The sequence below is a fragment of the Carassius carassius genome, chromosome 32 (genome assembly GCF_963082965.1).
Source record: "Carassius carassius chromosome 32, fCarCar2.1, whole genome shotgun sequence".
Classification (NCBI taxonomy): Eukaryota; Metazoa; Chordata; class Actinopteri; order Cypriniformes; family Cyprinidae; genus Carassius; species Carassius carassius.
In genome coordinates this window covers 19978370-20000739 of record NC_081786.1, presented here as the reverse complement: position 1 = coordinate 20000739, position 22370 = coordinate 19978370, and the positions used below count along the sequence as shown (strand labels likewise).

The 22370-nt window shown below is 37.4% G+C and overlaps 1 protein-coding gene across 2 annotated transcripts in view; it reads right to left on the bottom strand.

The window, feature by feature from the left end:
- The window catches only part of LOC132112942 (mitochondrial 2-oxodicarboxylate carrier-like), a 117757-nt gene extending 96630 nt beyond the window's left edge, over nucleotides 1-21127 (bottom strand). The window contains exons 1-2 of one of the 2 annotated variants that reach the window (XM_059520704.1): nucleotides 20964-21127; nucleotides 20686-20767 (exon numbers count right to left, since the gene is read on the bottom strand). In XM_059520704.1, coding sequence (XP_059376687.1) covers nucleotides 20686-20767; nucleotides 20964-21104 — 223 coding nt within the window. In that variant the 5' untranslated portion in view covers nucleotides 21105-21127. Of the gene's footprint in view, nucleotides 1-20685; nucleotides 20768-20855; nucleotides 20938-20963 lie in introns of those variants that run through there. The other variant, XM_059520705.1, reaches the window with a different exon arrangement.
- Nucleotides 21128-22370: the final 1243 nt, after the last annotated feature.

Here is a 22370-nt window from a genome sequence, read left to right as displayed (position 1 = left end):
AGTGTGACTGCATCATAATATAATTTAATAATTATTAATAATATTAATAATGTTCATCATCTGGCTGACTATGACTTTTCCTTTTCTACAAATCCTGTGATACGTGCACAAACTGACAGTCACCACTTATAAGCTATTACTAAATATTGTAGAAACATAATTTTCTGTAAAGTTGCTTTGTAACGATTTGTATTGTAAAAAGCGCTATACAAATAAACTTGAATTGAATTGCCTCTACAGCATGATTTCACCATGCAGCTAGGTTCATTAACAACTACCTTGAAATCTTGGTGTAATCTTTGATGACCAGCTGACTTTCAAAGAACAGACTGCAAAAACCACTCGTTCATGCATGTTTTCACTACACAACATCAAAAAAGAAAGATCAAGCCCTTCCTAACGGAGCATGCTGCACAAATTATTGTCAAGGCCCTTGTCATTTCTAGGCTGGACTACTGCAGTGCTCTTCTGGCTGAACTTCCATCATGCGCAATAAAATCTCTACAAATGATTCAGAATGCAGCCTGCATGACTGGTCTTCAGCAAGCTCCAAAGGGCCCACATTACACCTCTCTTTATCTCCCTGCACTGGTAACGGTTGCGGCTTGCATCAAGTTCAAGACATTGATGCTTGCATATAGAACAGCCACTGCCTCAGCACCCTCTTACTTCAACGCACTCTTTACGAATCTACATCCACTCCAGAAGCCTGAGATCTACAAGTGATTTTTGTTCACTGTTTCTGGCTGGTGGAATGATCTTCCCACCCCATGTAGAATTATGAATCCCTTATGATAAATACAATTCATTGACACCTGAAAAAATGATCTCTTTCGTCAATATTTGACTGGATCCTAATATGAAAAAAAAAAACCTTTTGCTTTCTCTTTCCTTAACCCTCTTGAGGTCTAAGGGTATTTCTGGGGCCTGGAGAAGTTTTGTCATGCCTTTTTTCAGTTTCTTATAAACATCTAAATGGCTAAAGTCTAATCTCACTGTAATCGGCACAGACTGGGCTATAATAATATGTGTGCAGCATGTATGTACATGATTGTGTTTTTGAGGAAAAAAACATGTTATGCGTGGTTAGTGAAAAACTAAAAATGTTAAATCACTTGAATAAGGCCATAAAACACATACAGAACATTGGTTCCTGGGACTTTTGAGAACTGGAGCTTGTAGCCTATAATTTTTATTTCTAAATTATGTGAAAATCATCTTGTTTACTCACTTACAGAAAACAATATATTGATTTAAATTTTCTAAGACACTTTTTGTTTGTAAAAGTCATATGCGAGTAGGGCGTCAACTATCATCAATATCATTATGATTTACACCTGAGAAGACAAAGACCTGCATAATGAGCCTTTCAGTCAGGTTTGTGTCTGAGAGGGAAGAGTTAAAAGTTAAAAGAATGAATGTGAGGACAAAATAAATGTATATTTTATGTTTTTAGTTTATTTAGAGTATATTTAATTATCCCCCAACATAATTTAATATTCACTTGCGAGTGCAGTTAAACAGTTTATTAGGAGCAATCAAAGCTGACTTTCAAAGCTGATTTTTTTTTTTTTTGCATCTATGCTCCAGTCACACAATCCTTCAGAAATCCTTTTAACAAGCTGATTTTCTACAAAAAAATTTATCATCATCATTATTATTAATAATATTGAAAAGAGCTGAGAAGATTTTTTCAGGTTTTTTAGGGGGGATAAATTGAAAGAACAGGGTTGTTTGTTACATTTACATTTATTTGTTACATTTATATGATTTACATCAAGCTTTTGAATGGTATAGTAGTGTATATTGTTATTGAAACGTCATAATGTTTCACTTGATTATACATTTAGTCAGGAATTATAGTTTGGAAAAAGTCTGACTAGTAAAATGTTTAAACGTTATGTGAAAACTAGTACAAGTATATACATAAATAAAAAGAGACTTACTCATGTTTATGATCTCTGCTGAATAAAGCACTTCATTCTTTTTTTTTTCTGAGGAAATCCAAATATCAAATCCTCAACCACATCACATCTTTTTGGGCTGAATTATGTCTTATTCCTCTTATTCCTAAGCAAAGAGTAAAATAAAAAAAAACTTGAACAGTCTCACTGCATTGTTTTCTGTTGTATGGGTGTATTCCACAGACAGGGCGTATTCAAGGTGCGCACTTCAGTGAAACATTATCATCTCAATAGCGCGTTCAGCGCGGGGGCGTGGTCGCATTAGAAGATAATGAAAGGACACATGAAAAATGGACATCGCGTTGTTTTCATATGGATTACTTTATCACAGAATTTTTTTTCCAGCAGCACTTGTTTAGTTTAAAAGTAGACATGTCAAGCTTTCTATATATATCTCTCTCTCTTCGTTGAGTATTCAATGAGTTACAGTTCATTTTAATGACGCGTGTCTAAATGAAGATCACCACAGACAATGGCTACAGACAGCACACCTAGTTTGTTATCTTTATTTTATAAATGCACAAAGTTTTGTTGTTATTATGTCTGTATACAAAAAAGTAGACCCTTTACAGATTCGATTGATGTATTGCTGTTATCTGTACGATCAAAGCTGAAAGTGTAATTTAAGTTATTTTCGGGGTTATCAAGAGAAAATGACTCATAACACGTATACGCGTTAATCGACTCGAAATGGTTAAATACCTCTCTGTCTAGCTTGTACTCATCTGAACAATGTCTGAGACCTTTTATTATGAGCACTTCCTGTGTTTATTTGCCTCTTTATGATGAATCACTTGTTGTATTCCTCAATGTTAAGTCAGCTAAATGAATAAATGTAAATGCAATGTAAATGAAACGCAGCCCTGAGCCATAGCCTATATGACAATGGAACATCACAGAGGAGGGGTAACTCCTTGAGCTTTACTATCCTGCAGAGTTTAGTTCCAACCCTAATCAAACACACTTGAACCAGCTCATCAATGTCTTCAGGAATAGCAGGGTGCATTGGAGAAGGGTTGGAACTCAAGTGCACGAACAGGAATGGCTGTCATAGAGGCAAAGGGGTGAGCTACGTGGATTTCAAGAGGTAAAAAACCATGCACACAACCAGAAAAGCCTATAAACAATTTTGGCAACACCATGAAAACCACCCAAAATGCCCAGCCCATCTCACGTTTACTTTAAAAAATGAAATTTCTAATTGTAACGAAAGCTTCCATGACATCTCTTGTGAGGTTTTATACTACATTATGTCTTATTTTGTTAAGAAATGTTCTGAGAAAATTTAAGGAAACATGAGCAAAACATCCTTGGGCACAGATGCCATCCCTCAAAAGAAAGAATTCACCTAAACGTTAACAATGACCACAAAAGATACACAAAGAAGATTGAAAAACAGCTCACCTCGCTTTGGGCCTGTACCAGCCCCTTATCCAAACACAAACAGAGGCTCACAATAAACAAAGGGGAAAAGAAGGGGAAAAAAGACTGAATGCAATTCATGTAGGGTTGGGAGGGCTGAATTAAGATCACATACAACATCTATGTATATGTTATGATGAGGTTTGAAGGAATCCTGACTGAAGGAAGCAATAGTGACACTGAGATCTCTTTCTTAGCCATCAGAGACACATGGCCATCTGTTCCACTCCCATGCCACAACAAATCACCAAGTTATAAGTGCTGAGCTGACCCAGAGCTCAACCCACAGAGTTGAAACAGTAAAACACTTGTTTTTCCTCCTTTCCTCCTAAATCAAGGTAATAAGAGAAAGGCAAGAGAAAGGCATCTTTAGCAAGGCTTGATAATAAGCCTTGCTAAATCAAAAACAAGTGCACATGATCACGTTAGACATACTTCATGGGGCCTTACTTCACTAAAATACAGGCTAAGAGTTCCCTGTTCTGATGGTCAAGGTGTCAAGAGTTTGACCTTACAAATTATTCAACACTGAGATTAAGGATTGATCATTTGCTCTTACTTCCTGTGGTGCCCCTTTGAGAGATTCTGGATTTATCTGATCCTTCTTGGATACATGGGACCCATACACACAGCCGTACATGTTGAGGACCACAGTAGTGCTGGCGTGTGCAGAGGGTGGCGTCTGCCGTGGCCTTGAATGGCTCTGTCCGCATCAATGCAAAACTGGTTCTGACAGAGCAGCGCTGGAGGAGAGACGCCTCTGCCCTCCCTCACGCTGTTTCCCTACGAGATGCTGTCATTCCTCCCGCAGACTAGATTTCTTGGGTGACTTCAAAGCTTGTTCACTAAGTGTTTAGAAGAATGCGATGGAAACAGGAAAATAATGTTCTGATTTCTGTAAACTTTATAACATCTGCTTTTGCTTAGCATTGCTGCAGTACTGAGCGGCGCCTCCACTCCGCTCTTCGCTCGGGACATTTTTTCCCACAGTTTAAAAAGCACCTCACACGCTGTACCAAATCAAAGACAAAGAACGGTGGAGCAGGCAGCAAGAACAAATACCTAGTTTAAAAAAAAGCACAAGGAAAGCAAGAAAAGGAAGGCTTTTTTGCGGAGGCTGAGAATTGATTCTTCATTATTTGTGCTCTGCATCATTCACAAGAGGGTAATTGGGAATAAAATTAAGGATCAGTCTAATCGGTTTATGTGGTCTTGTGTGATCTTGGATCAAGAACAGCTTTAAAAAGCAGATGCAAACATCTGTGTGCATTAGCATTGTCAGTGTTCATACAAAATGAGGATGTACAGGTACGTCTGCCTGCTGCCACACACATACACTCACATGACCTCCTTATGTGCATTGCAAGGGACGCAAAACTACCTCTGGCATGCAAAAAAAAAGTCCCATTGCAATTTGTAAGTCAGTCTCCCTTGCTTAAAGGGTAGCTTGACAAGACTCATCTATACACACAACATCCGACTCTGAGCCAGAGGGCTTCTTCTCCTTTCCTTAACTTAATCATGCTCAAGTTTCACTCTCGCCCATCCGAACACACTCACTTCCTTCTTCTGACCTCCCCCATCCAGACCATAACCTACAACATTACATGTATAAGCAGCTTTAAAGCCCGCAGAAATATTCCATACAAAATAGTTTATACATAACTTTATGATAATGATAATATGATAATGTGACATTCAGGCACCTAAAGTTGCTAGCAAGGTCATGAAAAACTACTCAGGCTGAAAGCATTTGTGCTTGCTTAAAAAGCTTTGTCATGGTCATTATTGTAACAGTATTTCTTGTACAGCTCAGAAAAAAGGTTATAGCATTAGTAGCAGCACATGTTTAATTAGTAGGACTAGCGATTCTTTATCAACACGAGGGTGAGGGTTATATTAAATCTGATTTACAAGAATGAAAATCAAAATCATGGAGATGGACATGAAACATAAGCACTCTATGAGTGGTGTAAGAGCGCTAACATCGGTAATGATTAAGGACAAAGGAGGTTGCTAACTGCTAGCTAACTTCTATTGGTTTACTTTATGTACTTTTGCTTGTGGTATTCATCAGATTTAAATCTCAAATGGCTTATGTAGTACAAAGAAATGGAAAGAGTCCCCAATTTCCTGAAAGAAACTGAGAGTGTCCCTTGATTTCTTTTGCGGAAGCTGGCAACCCTAGTCCAATCAAACTGGCACTGCACACAAGAAAACATCAATGTTTTAGAGCTAGATGCAAGGACCTTTTTCATTAGGTTTTTTGTAGATTTGAGAGGTCTCTCATATGTAAGAAAGTTGTTTTATATTCTCAAAAATAATCAGTCTATTGGAGCACTGTTGAAAGGACATTGTTTGTTTAGCTCTTGACTAGAAAAAATGCTAAACCATTCCATGCTAGCTAGAGGCTAGTTAAGTAACAGTCATCCAGAACAATTTCAGTGTACCTCTCTGAAGGCTAACCCATCTTCAATATGGTCTGCTCTCTGTCATGAGCCAACCCATCCCCTCCATCCTGTCATAATGCTTTTGTTTGCAGATGACATTGCCGTATGGTGAATGTACATGTTTGAGGTTAATTGAAAACACATGTGTTTCTACACAAACATTTGTGGGGGCACTGTAAACAAAGCTTTCTCCATCTTTCTCTAAGGCGATGGGGCTTAGAAGGTCAAGGGTGTTGACTGGTGCCAGGTTCCGTCCATTTGAAACACAACACAGAGCTGACATGAAGTGGGGAGGGGGTGGTTCTGAGTGTGGTCCTCACATGTCTTCGTTTAGCATAACTTTACAGTAAGGCGGAAGTGACCCTATAACACCCTTACAGTCAGAGGCATGCCAGTCTGAATGGAGGTCATTAGCATGGCTGTCAGGGGCACGTGTGGAAGGGGTGGGTGATTGGGGGTCTTGGCCTGCTGGGTTGTGGTCCACAGGTCTACAGATTTGAAGAATCATTTCCTCACTTTCCTGCTTCAGGAAAAAGGGCAGACGAAGGAAAATAAATGTAGGGGGAAAGGGGAGAAAACAAATTAAGTTGAACATTGAGAAGGTGCCACTGGCAATGTATGGGTGAAATTAGGGAACAGGACATAGGCCTATAAAAGGAAAAGAACAGAGGGAAGTGGTACAAAGGAAGTGATACAGTGTCTGACATTATATCATGCAAGAAGGCCAAAATAATCAGGTGCCTTTGAAGTTGATGCCACCTCTCTTTGTAAAGAAATATGAATATGGATTCAGTAAATCTAATTTCTAGAGCCCCAGCTAGGGCTGCACGATTAATCAAATGCGATTGTCATGTGCATTTTGTTAGTAAATCCGGTTCCTGTTATCAGCAGTAAATCATCATCCCATGCTTTCAGATGGAGCAGCATTTACTACACATAGAGCCGTAGTTCACTGACAAGCAAAAAAAAAAAAAAAAAAAAAATGAATTAGATGATTTTATTGCGCAATTATAAAATCAAAGAAATCATTTGCGATAATGACAGCTGTTTGCATAGCTTCTCAGTGAAATATGGCTCTGTGTAGTAAATGCTGCTCCATTTGAATGCATGTGAAAATACCACATTTAATGACAGATTTTTATTCCAAACTCACTTTATAACGTCAGTCGAGTGTTTGAAATAAATCCTTCTGTGAGATGATGTGGTTTCTTAATAAGGCACGCAACATATTTCATATTAATCTAAGCAGTGATAAAGTCATTGCATTCTAAATAGATTTTATTTTAATGACAATTATATTAACAATAACTAGCATAATAAAAGCAGTTAAATATTCTGTTTATCCAGCAACAGCTATAGGCATTTCCTGGGTTTCTTCTGCAAGGCGTATTTGGAGTTTCAGCTAGAGAGTGCACACTGGCCTTTGGATGGAGAGTTACTGCTGATCACAGAACCGTGCTTCACTGAAAGATACGCATGACAATCACAGCTTCTGTCGAATCACGATTTCGATTACATTTCTTTTTATCATGCAGCCCTAACCCCAGCATTATGTCTTAGAATCATTAACGCAAATATTCCTCCTCCAACTGCACATTCGAGTTGTGTACATTCAATTTATAATCTATTACACTTCAGCTCTCTTTCAAAATCATTAAGTGAGAAATCTAAAGCATCACAGGAACACTCCCATAGCAAAGGCTTTTCCAGAAAACAGGAAAAAAGATGCTGCCTTGCCTTCACCAAGCTCTATAGCTAAATTCAATGTATCCTTCCAAAAGAATGCAATCCCAGAATGCATTGCGACAAGCCCAGTGAAAAAGAAATGGAGGATGAACCAAAAAGAAATGTACTTCAGTGTTTCCCACAGCCTTACACTCTATTAGTGGCGGCACTCCCCCACCCCCATATATACATATATACATGCACATTTATTTTCTGCCAACAGGAGGCACTTTAAGATCGGGAGAGACACAGGATTCTCCGGTAACGGCTGTAAAGCAGCGACGAGCTCACAAACGCTGCCTTATCGAGCATTACATGCAAAATGAAATGAAATCGAAAATTTTCTAAATACAGTCGGTTTCCTTCTGAAATACAGTGATATAAAAACACCTGCACTGGTTTTTGATTTCAAATGTGCAGTGCTCATGTTTATTCAATGAAGTCGAAGCCTTTTGGAAAATCTATTTGTGGCGGTCAGTTTTGATATTGTGGCGGCCCACCACAAATAAAACAATGTGTGGGAAACCCTGTACTTATAATTCATTCATTACCAACAACTATTAATTGAAAAAAAGGTTAAACATTTTTTTTATATAAATCATTTATTTATGCGGTATGAAGAGTTCTAAATAACCCACTTAGGTTCCATCTTTGTTAGGATGCTGCCATACAAAGTAGCTAGCTAAGTAGGCAGCTCACCAAATTCTTGGAATACACCCTCTGAGTGTGTTTCTCAATAGAGACTAAATAGAGATTACTTAGAGAGAAGTTGCTGTGACAAGCCCCATCATCATAACTCATGCCCAGCCAGTCTGTCCCCCAGCCATCCCTGTCCTTAGTCCCTCAGACTCTGACTTCCTGTTCCTGCCTCTCGCTACAGTGATGAATGGCTGCAAGCTCCATTCAATTACGCCTTGAGTGCGAAGAGACAGGAACAATGGGAGCTGGCCTAAGCAGTGTGGCGCAGGCCCACTGCATTCTTAGCAACAATTTAGCCTAATTAGCATCAACTCTTGCCCCATCCATCATACTCCTCAAGAAACATAAACAAACTGTCAGCTCTAGCGTAACAAACAGATCGCCCAGCTACTTAACACAAATTATTCTTACATGAAACGCAGCTTCTCAGGCAACCTTCCCCCCTCCAGGCCATCTGGGGGAATGAAGGGCTATTAAAATTGAAGACATATGTTCCAGTCAAGTTCAACTCTCCAGACTGTTGCGGCTGATGCGGTGACAGTTTGCCCAGGCTTATGAGGGAGTTGGGTGAGGATGGAGCAGTCTTTTGCAGGAGGAAAGGATTTGGATGACAATATGATCAGGTTAAGAACAGGTGTGATGGATGTCAATCATGCTTTATGGAGGTACAGTATGAGCTGCCATTTCAAATTGTAGAATTCTCTGCTTTACATTTCTGAAAATGCTGAAAAGAGCTGGGAAATAAAGCATTGCTATTTTTTCTTGAAACATTGGGCAGTCATCATTACATGTATATGGATGCCTACCAACCTATAAAAGTCAGGCATGAAATAAAGGGATCAGTAGTTCTTTTTTAACATTCTGTTTTATAGGACAGTTTTTGTTATTTTTTCAGAAAGAAGCGAAAAGCTTAGGGACTTTTTGGTTGGAAGCAAGTATTAAAACAAGTATCGTTGCAATACAGACAATAGCATAATATGAACGTACTAGTTTCCACCTTATTAAAAAAAAGGAGTGCAAATGAATAAACTTATTACCACTTAAGGAGTCAGAAACTCCTTTTTAGCCAGAACAATTTAAATTTAGCATAAAACAAATGCAATCCAACCTAAGCATTGCTTAGAAAAAAAATCGACTTGTAGACTTCATTCCATGGGTACATTAAACTTCAATTTGACGTGTCTTTTGTTCTCGTCTCAGCTTTCACAATTAATTTGGGGAAGAGCTCATAAATGAAATATAATTGGCTTAATATTTCTGATGGAAATATATTGCTCTGAAATGTTCGGAGTACAAATGTGTAGAATCTGTTAAGTTAAAGGGTAACAGGACAACTTGGAAACCATCGGTCTGACTCTAATACGCTACCAAATTCTCCAAATTTGTCGCTTTTCCATTTCCTTTTTGATGTTATGCAGTGTGTGAAATGCTTTGCTAATTAACTAGGAAGCTTGGCAGGAGTGTCTTGTTGTTTTTAGGGGAGCGATGGCAAACCTCAGTCATCTCTGCCAAAAGAGTCTGCGCTAACTCAAGAGTCACAAATACAGTGAGAGAGAGAAAAAAAAAAAAAAGATTTTATAAAATAAATAAAAACCTAAACAAAAATGCAAGAGAACCGAACAAAATGACAGAGTGCTTTTTTCATGCCCTTCTTAAAGCCAAGGTGTCAGTGGACGGTTATTCGAAACAAGTTAATTCTCTCACAACATCAGAATGATGTCATTTGCTGCTTTGCTCATTAGTGATTCCAGGGTCAGAGCCAAAAATAATTTTCATTCATTTGTGAGGTCAATTATGAGCCTTGTTCTTTCACTTGATCTCAATTTTTTTTTGTTTGTTTGTTTTTTTTCAAAGCATGCTCAGATTAGTGCAACCTGAAATAGTGAAGTTAGGGAAAATAATATGGTCCTCTAGCATGATTAATAAATGGTTTACGTCTTCCATTGAGGCCGCCCAGTACCTCGGACAACATGACATTTGATTTACCCACATGCAAAATGCTCATTACACTCATTTTTCCACACCACTTTTTCCATTTTCAAAGGCAGGTCTTTCAGCTCAGCCCCTCTGATGATGGATATCACTTATGAGCTGCTCAGCTTCTGGTTTATAAAGTGTAGACATATTCAACGTGCTAAAGCTGGCCCGTTTTATATCAGGAGTGTGACCTAACAGGGGGTTGGGATACAACAAATTACATTTTTTCCTGCTTTCTGTCTGCAGAGTCACATTTTCCAACTCTTGAGAGAGATTCCACCACGATGAATTGCGTTTACGGTTACTGCACATGCATTCTATTCATAAGATCTTCAGCATCACTAATTTCATTCATTTATCAAATGTTCCACTCTTACCTTTACTCAGTGTTATTATTATAAAGCAACAAGCCTGCACTTTAGGCTGTGGATTACAGTGCTTTTACAGTGCTGGTAATCTTAAAAATGTTATTCTTAATAATTAAATGTAATAAATTAGTTTTACTGTTGCTTAGTAACACTGAAGAAAATATTGTACATTTTAAAGTTCTCAGTCCACATCACATTCACACGTGTGTTTTAGAAAGCCATTTCAATCTAAGAATTATAACAATAATACTTTATATTATTTATATTATTATCACCATCCCTAACTGCATCATAAAATAAATGTAAATGAAAAATGAATATTTCATAAGTATAATAATTACTTTAAACTACATTAGTAAAATAATAATGCTGTCTTAATTTCCTCACTTGCAAAAGTTTATCCTTTGACATCTAATTTTGGCAGAAAACTGCAGTTTCTGTGAAAACAGAAGGTTTATTTAGGTTTATTGTACAATATTTTTGTGTATAGAAATATATAATTTTGAGACCATAGAAAGACTGACTCCATCCCTTCACGCAGTGCTTTGTGTGAATTTATTTCCAGAAACAGACTGTTGCACCAAACAATGTCTTAAATGTGGCATATTCAGATTTTAGAGCCAGAACTATCTGTTTTTTAGTGTTATTTTCTATTTTACCATAGAATAATTTGGGGTGATTGAGATTAAAATTAGACACAGTTTTCCAATTTTTATTATTGTTTTGGTCACATGAACATGAAAGAAAAAAGAAGGGTGCTGAAATTCAGGTGCTGCTCATCTGGCAGAGTTCTCAGAGAAAGAAAACAAACTCTGACCCACTTCCCTACAAACAGCTTCCCGCAAGCTGGCCGAATTCTCCAGCCCAGCACCAGGATGTTTGGTTTATAAAATGACTTTGCCACTCCCACATCCATTCTACCTAATTGCCCCCGGGGCAATTATTGTAGCCCTCTGTCCAACCATTTTGAAAAAAAAAATCTAAAAAATAATATAATATAATATAATATAATATAATATAATATAATATAATATAATATAATATAATATAATATAATATAATATAATATAATATAAGTTAGGTAAAAACTTTTAGCCTGAATGCACTAAGTTTGGATAAAAGCGTCTTTTATTATTATAAATAATATAATAATAATTTTTTAGTGTGGATTACGTTACATGTCATAATCTTTAAAGAGTAGTGTTAGTTGTGTTTTTTTTTTAAAGGACACTTAAAGTACATATCATAAATGTAATTAAATCTGAGAGTGGGTGGTTTGGAACAAAAATTACCAAACAAAACATTTCCCTAAGCAATCAAAACACAAACAGACCCACAAAAACTGCAGCGACCTGCACATAATCACAGTGAGACATTTCCTCTAAGCCAGGCATTGCCATTCACTCACTGCCATTTATAAACATTGAGAGGGACAAACAGGGAAAGCGCAGGCAACGACAGGCCATATCGTTCTGGATATGAGCTGATAAATTGGTGGCTGTGGAAAAAGTGCCCCTTGGGCTCCATCTATTCAGCCGACTGAGGCGGAAAGGGCCGTTTTCAAAAGCACCCCAGAGCCTGGCTATGCATGACAGAGCCTGACACCAGAGCCATACTAGATTCCTTTCTACATGGGCGGCAATGGGCTCCTGGGAAGAAACAAGTGCTCACGGTGGAGATATATCTCCCATCTCATCAGCTCCGCTTCTAACCTCATACTAACAAACACCTGCTGAGCCATCAGACTGTGAGTATTACATGCCACAAAACTACAATGAGTCTCCGCAATAAGCTGCTCATCCAATTAAGTAGAACGAAGCATAAAATTGCAACTATAAGTTTAACATTTCTCCTTTTAATCTTATTATACAACAGCCACATAATGTACTTGGACATTTAAGCCACACTTAAAAGTATAACTTTTTTTGCATTGGATAAAAAAAAATGAGAAAATATCAAATTTGACACGATGACAGTAAAAAATTGGTAGCACTTTATTTTATAGTCCTGTTCCTCATGTACATACTATGTACTTGTTACAGTAATTACAATAACTATGTAATAACTAGGAACTACCCCTGAACCTACTCCTACCTTATATGACCAGTATGTTCTCAGGCACACACTGCAAAAAATAAAGTGCAACCAAAAATTTTATTATAACAATAATATAATATTTAAACCCGAGTAGTTTGGCATAACTACTCTTTATTGTTATTATAACAACACTTCTTAGGAAATAATATTTTGAATACTATTTTAAAATGTAATGTGGTGCGACTAATCAAAACCTAATAATGACTACTCAAAACCATAAATTATATTTATTAATTAACTCATCATATTTGTATATTTAAAAAACAAATAAACTTTTAAAAATATATGTTTTTTTTAATGATGAATAATAAATGAATAAATAAAATGAATAAACTGACATGTATGGTGTGATTTGATATTTTGTCAAACGGATGTCATATTTAAGTGACGTGCAAACACAGAGGCCACAGTATCTACAGTACAAATAAATGACCACGTACATACAGAATACTAATACAACAAAAACACTAAATTTCTCTTAGTTTTTTCATATGCATATATGATTAAAATCAACAACCTTCTGAGTCTCATCTGCAGAGACGACAAAGCAGTAGTTGTGTCCTTCTGGGAAGTTTTACCAGTGGAAAGCATCTCTCATCAGAGGCTTCTGCCGGCCCAACGCTGCCACAGTCGGCAGACTGATAGCTTAACCTTTCCACCATACTGCACTTCAAAACGAGCAGAGAGCCCCTAGGATCCCTCAGAATGTGTGGTCTTCTCTCTGCACCACTGATTTCTGCATGCACATCTCATTCAGTATGAGACACTGCTTAAGGATAAAGATGCCTTTTCCCTTTGCATCTGATCTCACTTATTCCTCTACCAAACATCTAGAGATCTTGACATTGGTATGAACATGTTCTCAGGACTTCAGAGCCTGGAATAGAATGTGCTGGCCAGCTATGTCAGACTGTGGTCAGGATGAGCAGTACCACCTGCCATGGTGTTGCCCGAGCGTTAGACAGTGATGGGCAAATGAGAGATTGGAGTGTTTTTGGAATGGCTAGAAACCATTGCTCTTGTGGGAAATGAAATCAGCGCTATTTGATCAGGTCATCAAAGTCAAAGTCCAGAGCAATGAGGCTAAAACCTTCAGAAGAAGAACATGAAGTTGTGTTTCATTTTTGTGAGGTGACGGAAAATTCATAACAGAAATCAGTCCATTGGATTGGACCGAAAAATGACCTGTGTGATGCAAAATTCTTCTAGATCAAACGTTATACCATCACCCGTTCCACACGATTCTCCTACATAATTATAACTAAATAAATCTTCTCCATTACTATAAAAAGATTTCAATTTTTAGCCTCAACCTCCACATGGAACGTCATCGCTTGGTGAAAGATTTATAAACGCTGGAGAGAAGGGAAGAGAGGAAGTGAAACTTTAAAATAGCTCTCTACTGCCACCTATCAAAGAGTGTGGCAATTACAAGCAAGAGACTGACTAAAACTACCCCATTAAGAGAGAAAACAGGCGGAGTCAGAAGAGTGAAGTGATTATTATAACATTATGTCAGCTTTAGATTTAGAGGCTGACCAAAAATTTTAGTGGACATGTTATCCAGTTAGGATGCAGCCCTTTTCCTAGGTTGGAAAAAAAGTAAATGTTTTTTTTTTTTTTTTTCAGTCCTAAAAAGCTTCTCCGGCCACATCTTTGGTTAAATTAAGATCCTGTCAATCATTCAAAACTAATTTATAAACCAGTCAACATCAAACTGTGCAATAATCCCCTCCCACTTTCCTGCCAGCGTCCATCCTGTGTCACTCTGTAACATGAGTGAACAGGAATTCAAGAAGTAAAACTAGGGCACCCTTCCATGACCCAACATCATTTTTTATATCTTTATTCCATTGTATAATTGCCCCTTTCAAACATAATGGAATCATTTCTCCCCCCATTCCTTCTTATTGCCTCTTGATTGTGACATCTGTGTCTTTCTTGATTTTATTGGATGAAGACTCCTTTTGAAAGGATAATAAATGTGTAAACAAATTCAAAACAACCCTTTCTCCGAAGCTTTGGTTCTCATTATCAAAATGTGCGGTCGCCCTTGCCAGGCGCAATGTCCCCCTCCTAGGCAATGTCATCCTTTCACAACTCAAGATCAGCTATAATCAAAAGTGTCTATAAATTTAAGCTTCTCTAATTAAGGTCTCCTCGCAAAGCGCACAAGTGGGCGACGGGCAGGGAACCTTCCCAAAAATAACCAAATTGGCTCCCATGCACAACAAATCACATTATGATTTCAGCTCTTGCCCACGCACCGCTCATCTTGAGTCAGTTAACCCAGCTGAAGAGGCCGTCTTGCTGCTGCAGACCTGTGCTTCGACTACCTAAAAAAGCCTGCAGTCACTTGGATATCTAAACATGCTGAGGGAAAAACACATATGTCAATGATGGCCCTTAAAAACTATATGCACATTTTTGGACACTTAAAAACTTCATGTCATTGCATTACTTAAAAATAAAAATATTAACCAAAATGGAATCTGCAAACAAATTACGTCAAACATTTAGTCAGAACTATCTTTGCTTTGCTTAGTAATTTCTGCAGTTGCTTTGAACATTGAAAGTATTTTGAAAGATGTGGCATGATCACCAAGGCTACATTTAATGAACAGAATTGTAAATAGAAAAGCATTTATACATTCCTCCACTTCTGTGTAAGTATTCATTTCTTTAAAGAATGCATTGACAATAATATTTAGAACATATATCTAGACATGCATGCATTTAAACCTAAAAAGTCACATAACCATCGACATGCTCAATCAAGAAATCTTTCCCTACAACATTTTTGACTGTTGTTGTTTTTGACAGTACTTATTATGTTTATTTATAATTCAAGCTTTTCTACCGGAAAAATGACTAGGTTTGTAATTCTCTACAATTTAGCGTCTCAAATTAGATTCAGTTAAAAGATAAATACATTACTTTTTGACTTGGATTCATCTGTGACGTTAGGATTTGACCAAAGTTCCTCTGAGATGTTCGCTTCTTCTTCACATGAGAAACCAGGCCGACAGCAGAACTGTACTCTGGGCAGAGAGATTCACCCAAAGTTTCCAGACAATATAAAGCCAAAATGGGACAATGATTTGTCTCTCAAACGGAGCAAAACACAAGTCTTCCACCACAGTTAAGTCATTGCAAATTACAGCATGGCGGATTGAGGAACAATTACAAATTTAAAGTGCATTTAAAGAGCTAAGAGAGAGCTCCTTGGAAGGTTATTTTTAGACAGAGCTTTATGGGAATATGTTCATATGAGACTTTATGATCAACGCAATGTTGTGATCACTCCATCAAAAGCTCTTCTCCAGCCAAAAGACATATCAGCATTCTGCGCTAATTACAAGGTCGGACAACAGCCAACTGGACAGCAGTCCAAGAAAAAGGGAACGCTTACACGCAAATTTATGCACACACAGTGTAGCATCTACCGTACAGTTTCATTTTCCTACATGGTCATTCAAACTATGGCCCTTGACTACTTAGACTAAGTGCTCAATTAAGCATAGCTTGTTAGTCCGTTTCCTTTCCAGCTATGTTATTGCTGCCATGTGCTGTATTACGGTACTGTATGTAATACAGTGTGTTCGGCCAGTATGATGGCAGATCTCTTAAGTCTCTGTCATGGTGACTTTATCTTCACTCAAATTTGGTTTTCATGTTATGTCCACCTGATTTTTTCTCTATATATGGGAGACTGTGTAAAAGGTGTGAGGAATTGAACAAAGTAAAGAATCGTGACACAGCTGCAAATGCTGAACTTGGATTTTATTCATTGTGAAACATGGGTTTTATGCACCAAATTGAACTTGGAGACAAGTTTGCACTAGATGTGGAGAACCATTGCCCTCCTCAAACACTTTGAGGAATTTATTTGATCAAAGACATGAAGTCTGAAGGTCAAGTTCACCCTTGAGAGGATCTTAATGTACCTCAATGGAAACACTTATTTTAATTCTTATCATTATGTGCAATTAAACTGTTAACTTTATTCGATTTACAGGCATTCAATTACTTCATTAACTAATGGCAAGATTTTAGAAAGGCCGCATTAATTAATAATAGTTTCTATGTGACTTCATCGAAAAGGAAAATCGTCTCAGAGTCAAGAAGTTGCTATTTAATGAAAAACTACGAACAAAAATCCTTTTTCTTCACAACACAGGGTAAACAGGGTCAATTTTGATTTCACAAGGACTTTAAAGCCATAGTTTACCCCGTGTTAGATGCGCCAAGATTTCTTCAGAGAAAATGCATTTCAAAATGAGCTAATTTGCTTGACGTGAATTTTCGCCAATGGCAAAAACGTCATTCAAACACTTGACAGAGTATGTTTTTTCAAAAATGAATGTGGTTAAAATTAACATCATTGATTAGATCACCATCGTGATCAGGCGATAGAGCATATTGTATTTATTGTAGTCAGTTCCTTTCAGTCCACTCCAAAGGCCCTCATTTTAATAATTTCCCCCGGAAAATAAGCGTGAGCACTAGCCCAGACATAGCCTCCCATGTCGAACAATCATAATCACGCTACTCTTACCATAACACCGCAATTATCCTCATTGCTTACAGCAACGCAGCATGCGTGATGGATGAGTGTGTGCGTTCTTATGTGTGTCTGAGCGAACCGTCTACAGTAGAAACGTCTCCCACGCACGTCCCCATCTGTCGCAGCTCCTCTGCTCAGTTCAGCGTGCGACCTCCATAAATCATACCATTAAGATAACGTCAGCGGCCCCTGGCTGGCTCGTATATTACCCAAGCAGACTAAACTCCATCCGTTCAAGGCCCCATTTTGACAAACAGCTGACACAACAGCGACAATCCATGTCCGGCTCATGCAAACAGTCGTTCAACAGTAGTTCTTGTAGGCGTATGGGACTCAAAGGAGTTTTGTTTTATCACCAGAAGAAAATAATCCATTCGTGGTGTAAACAAATGCATATTGCGCCCATTTGAGAGGCGTTTGCTCTTTTAAGAATTGCTTCCTTCAACTGCAGTACCTGTGGGAGGTATATGATCTGTTTGGAGAGTCTAAGCTTCTTGCTGCCTATGTTACCATTATACTTCATGCCTGGTTGCAGTCAACTGATTTCTTGTGACATTATGATCCTGCACATTTCCTCCAGCGGTAATTAGTCGTAGCAGTCAATAAATCTCCTCTGTTTGTTTTTGTAATGTTTATTATGGTTTAATTGCGCTTTTGCCCCTATTTCGACAACGGTTTTCTACACGTCGCACTACAAACGCACTCGAGTTTTCTTATCTGATACCGAATGATTGCATTATTACATAAATATCATTAGAACTCCGATTATATCATGTGTTCAAATATAGAATCACTCAATGCGTCCTGGGACAAAAAGACAAAAGTCTAAAAACGACACAGAAGTGGGTGTATAAGAAGGCGATTTGGAGGCTGAGAGAAGAACCCTCCAAAATCAACATTACTTCAAACATGAGCTCATCTAAACATCTGTCCACAACATGTCCAATCATTGCCCTGCTGAGGCATGTACAATTGTTTCTGGAAATAAATATTAGGCCTAATTCGGCTCTGATTGTAGCAGCCAGTTGTGGCCCGGAGAGGAAATGGTCTTTGCGGCTGAAATCTAATGTACTTTTTTTTTCACCAAGGGTCCCTTTTACTTGCTTGTATTTATTTAATCTTGTTTTACTCTTTTCTTCTTCCCAGTTTAGGTTTTGCAAATGTATTTGTTTGATGCTCCTAAACTTCATTTCACACTTATGCAACAGTTAAAATAGAAGAGGTCTGAGTGTGTTTTAAGTGAGGGTCTGCTGTGGAGGGGTGGACTGAGTTCAATTATACTTAGGCTGTCTGTCTTTTCCCGTCACACTCCATTTGCGGTCGGCGGATACATTTACACAGAACCTAATCATAACTAAAACATTTTTGTGTAAATCTTACCAAATTACTCTGCATAACAGGGGCAGGGAAAGGAAATCAATACCAAAAACACTTAAGGTAACATCTGACCGTTCTTCCGGACCTTCTGGATAAAACTAGGATAAATGATGAAAAGAAAATAAGTTCCCATTAAGAACACTTATGAAAGGGAATTTTTTTTTACATAATTGGGCAAATGTAAAGTTTGCAATATCCGGCTGAACTAATATAGGCCCATTTTTCACAATTAATGCTGGATTGCACGGTGCACTGTATATCGTCGTATGAATCACCTACAAGTTCCATATAGATGGAAAATTTCCTAAATAAAAAGCAAGTCAGTTAATATTAGTCTGCTTATAAAACTTAAAAAGTTACTCAATTTACTCCTGAAAGATGTAGTGCTTTTAACATGTTTTTTTTTTTCTTTTTTAAGAGTCAAACTAATTACATTATATATTTTTTTAATTTATTCTGGCACATTAAGTTTCTCTTGCAAAAGATGGACTGTCACAGGATGATAGTGACATCTGCTACATTTCCATATAGCTTGAAAAAGACAGCCAATGGTGCTGGAAATGAGAAGAAGAATAAAAAAAGCTCTGTGACTACCACCAATGCCAAGTACATTGCTTCCCCCTTGTGTTAGATTCAAAAACTCAACCCTCATATGATTTACTCAGTTATTATTAGGTACAGCTTAAACTCTCCCTGGTTTCAGAATTTAACTCATGCCCCATTTTATTTGAATATCCCTGAATGGAGAGGCTGTGAAATGAGTCCTGGTGGGATATATAAAATACACTGCAGTGATATTAACTCGTGTGTCCTTCAGAAAGGGAAAAAAGCAGTTTTGGAGAGTCCGGCCAAATCTGAGAGAAGCCAAGCACAGACCTGATCCAATCCCTGTGACCAGGTTATACATAAATTAACTTTCACTCTACCCAGCCTTGTTAACAGGCTGCTGGAGGGAATATGACAAGTGTACGGGGTGCAAGCTAATAACTCTGGGTTATTAAGAAAGAAAGAAAGAAAGAAAAAAAAGAACTAAATTACTGCTAAATATGATGCAAAGTTCAAAGGATGTTAAAATTTAACACCAAGTGAAAAGGGAATGCTTTCATTTATTTCTTAATGTGGAACCTAAAGTTCAAAATCCTTCATTGTCCCTCTTAAAATAGCCTTGTATGAAAGGTAGACATGATAGAAGCAATAGAACCTCAAACAAAAACAAAAAGATTTTGATCCAACACAGACCGACTGTCTGTAATGAGACACACACACACACACACACACACACAATACAGTAATGTGCCACTACACCGGTTCTTTCTTGTTAAAGAACTCTTCATGAGCTGATTTTCCTAGTTCTACGCCAATACATTTTGACGAGCTCAAAATGCCTAATGAAACCTTTTGGAAAGCAGTTGGCATCATGCTTTTTACAAATGTGCAGACTTCTGTTCCGTCTGCTGCATATGTTACATAAAACGCTTAATGAAACAATTGTTGTTGGTCTCTGCATAACGTCACATGCGACACATGGGCGTCTCGGCTGTTGCTTCGCGTCTGTCTAGCGTTGCGTTTTAAAGACGTCTTGTCGGTGAGTTCACACACGACTCATTAAGCACTCGTACCGTTCTTATAGACAAGTAGATGCTATTTTAAAGTAAACCTATCATGTAAGCATAACAAGAATGAGATTAATAAATTTCATTTTGTCAGGGGTATATTACACATTGCCCTGAACTCTGAGGGAACGACTTGTAAACGGAACTAACTGAAGAGCGCGTGTATCCCGAGTAACTTAGCTCTCACGACAGACATCCGGTTTATGGCATCTATCGACTTTAAAATTATTACTTTTACTAAACATATTTATTTAATGTAAACTGCATGTAACGTTACTACAAAAAAAAACTATTGACAAAAGTTACGTTACTTCACGGACTTTTGAGTGTCTGCTAACTGGTGTTGAACGCGACACTTTACGAGTTAGTAAACAGTTTGTGGATTGGGTGAAATAGAAACTAGAAGCGCGTTTTAACTTAACTTACCTGCAGATCCGCCAGCTATGATCTGATGAGACGCTTCTCTCAGTAAACTCTGCTTTTTAGATGTCATTTTCTGATTCTGAGCCTGTGTTGAGAAAAACAAACAGTTATAGCAGCGTTGCCACGTTTTAAAACGTATTATTTTAAACGTATTTTAGTATGTCATTATTTACGGTCTCGATGAATTAAAGTGTGTCGACAATGAATAGGCCTAGAGTAGTCTATTATTATTTGAAGGTGGTCATAAGCCGCATTGGACTGCAGGTGTGTTTAGAGCTTACTTCAGTATGGGGTTTCAGTACAGTTTGTTTACTGTAGTTCCTCGCTCTGCGGAGATGCAGCAGAACTGGTCCGACACGCGGCGCGAGCTGAAGTGACGCGGATTCAGTGTGTGAGCGCGCTCTTGGGGAGTGCGGGTTCATTTGAACTCTGATTCAACAACATATCAAAACAAGCTACAACTGCAAACACATTATCTTAAAGTTCCTCTCCAAATAACCTTTTTTTTTAACCTTTTGTTATTTTAATAATTTACAAAACATTTCCTCAAGACTATAGGCTACTTGTTTCGAAGTCTCCGATAGCTTCAAGTTCACACTTTTCCTAGCAGATAACCAAAATACGGTTGTCTTAAGCTTTAGCAGTTTATTTCATGTTTTGTCTTTTAAATTAAAACCTTATTTTTGGGTTAGTAAGAGTTAGGGTTATTATTTTTTGTGACGTTTATACACAAACATAAGTGCTAATTTGTTGGGTATTTTATGTAAATATATTCATACATTACATATGTGTATATATATGTGCATATGGAGGTTGTTGCAAAAAAAAAAAAGGAATTGTTCTATATATATATATATATATATATATATATACATTTATCTACAATAAATATATACCTTAAAACATTTTCAAGCATTGACTGTTAAAGAAAATGTAATAAGAAATCTGTAGATGACATGCTGATATGTCATTGTATTTTGTTTCTGATACTCAAATTCTTAATAGTTTTAGAACAGAACACTAAATTATTAATAAAATAATATTCTTGATGTCTCATAAACTAAATGCTGTCATTTAAAATGTGTCTGGGATTCCTTTAAATCATATAGTAAGCCACGGCTTTTTTTCTTCCTTTGCAGAAGGCAGCAATGAAAAGCAGGCTTTCCCTAATTCAGTGTTACAACTTGCTTAGAGAGTCTTGGCCGAGTAATGAGCGTATTACCATATTAGCTTAGAACATACACATTTTTTCCCTGTTTCTTTTTCGAATTGTGAATTTATAGCAGGCTATTGGCAGGGAAATGCCATTAGCACTTTGACCTGCCTCGAGTGAGAGAGCAGACAAAACCCCACCCCGTCTATAAATCTACACGGTGGCCAGCAAATCTGTGAACTTTTTCAGTTATTCATCCTTTTTTTTTTTGCAACATAAGAACAAGTAATTCTAAACAAACTGTTCTGAAAATCTGTACAAGACTTTACTATGACTGCTAAGGGCACACAGAAAGCCTAAAAGAGAATTCTTTTTAATATACCTAATGGAATAGATAGAGCAAGTGATTAACATGAAGAGTTTAACAACAGTCAAACTGTGCATAAATGCAATATAATGTCAACAAATCCTTGAAATGAAATGCAAGAATTAAATGATCGAAAAGGAAACACCAGAACAATTCTTTTTTTTATTT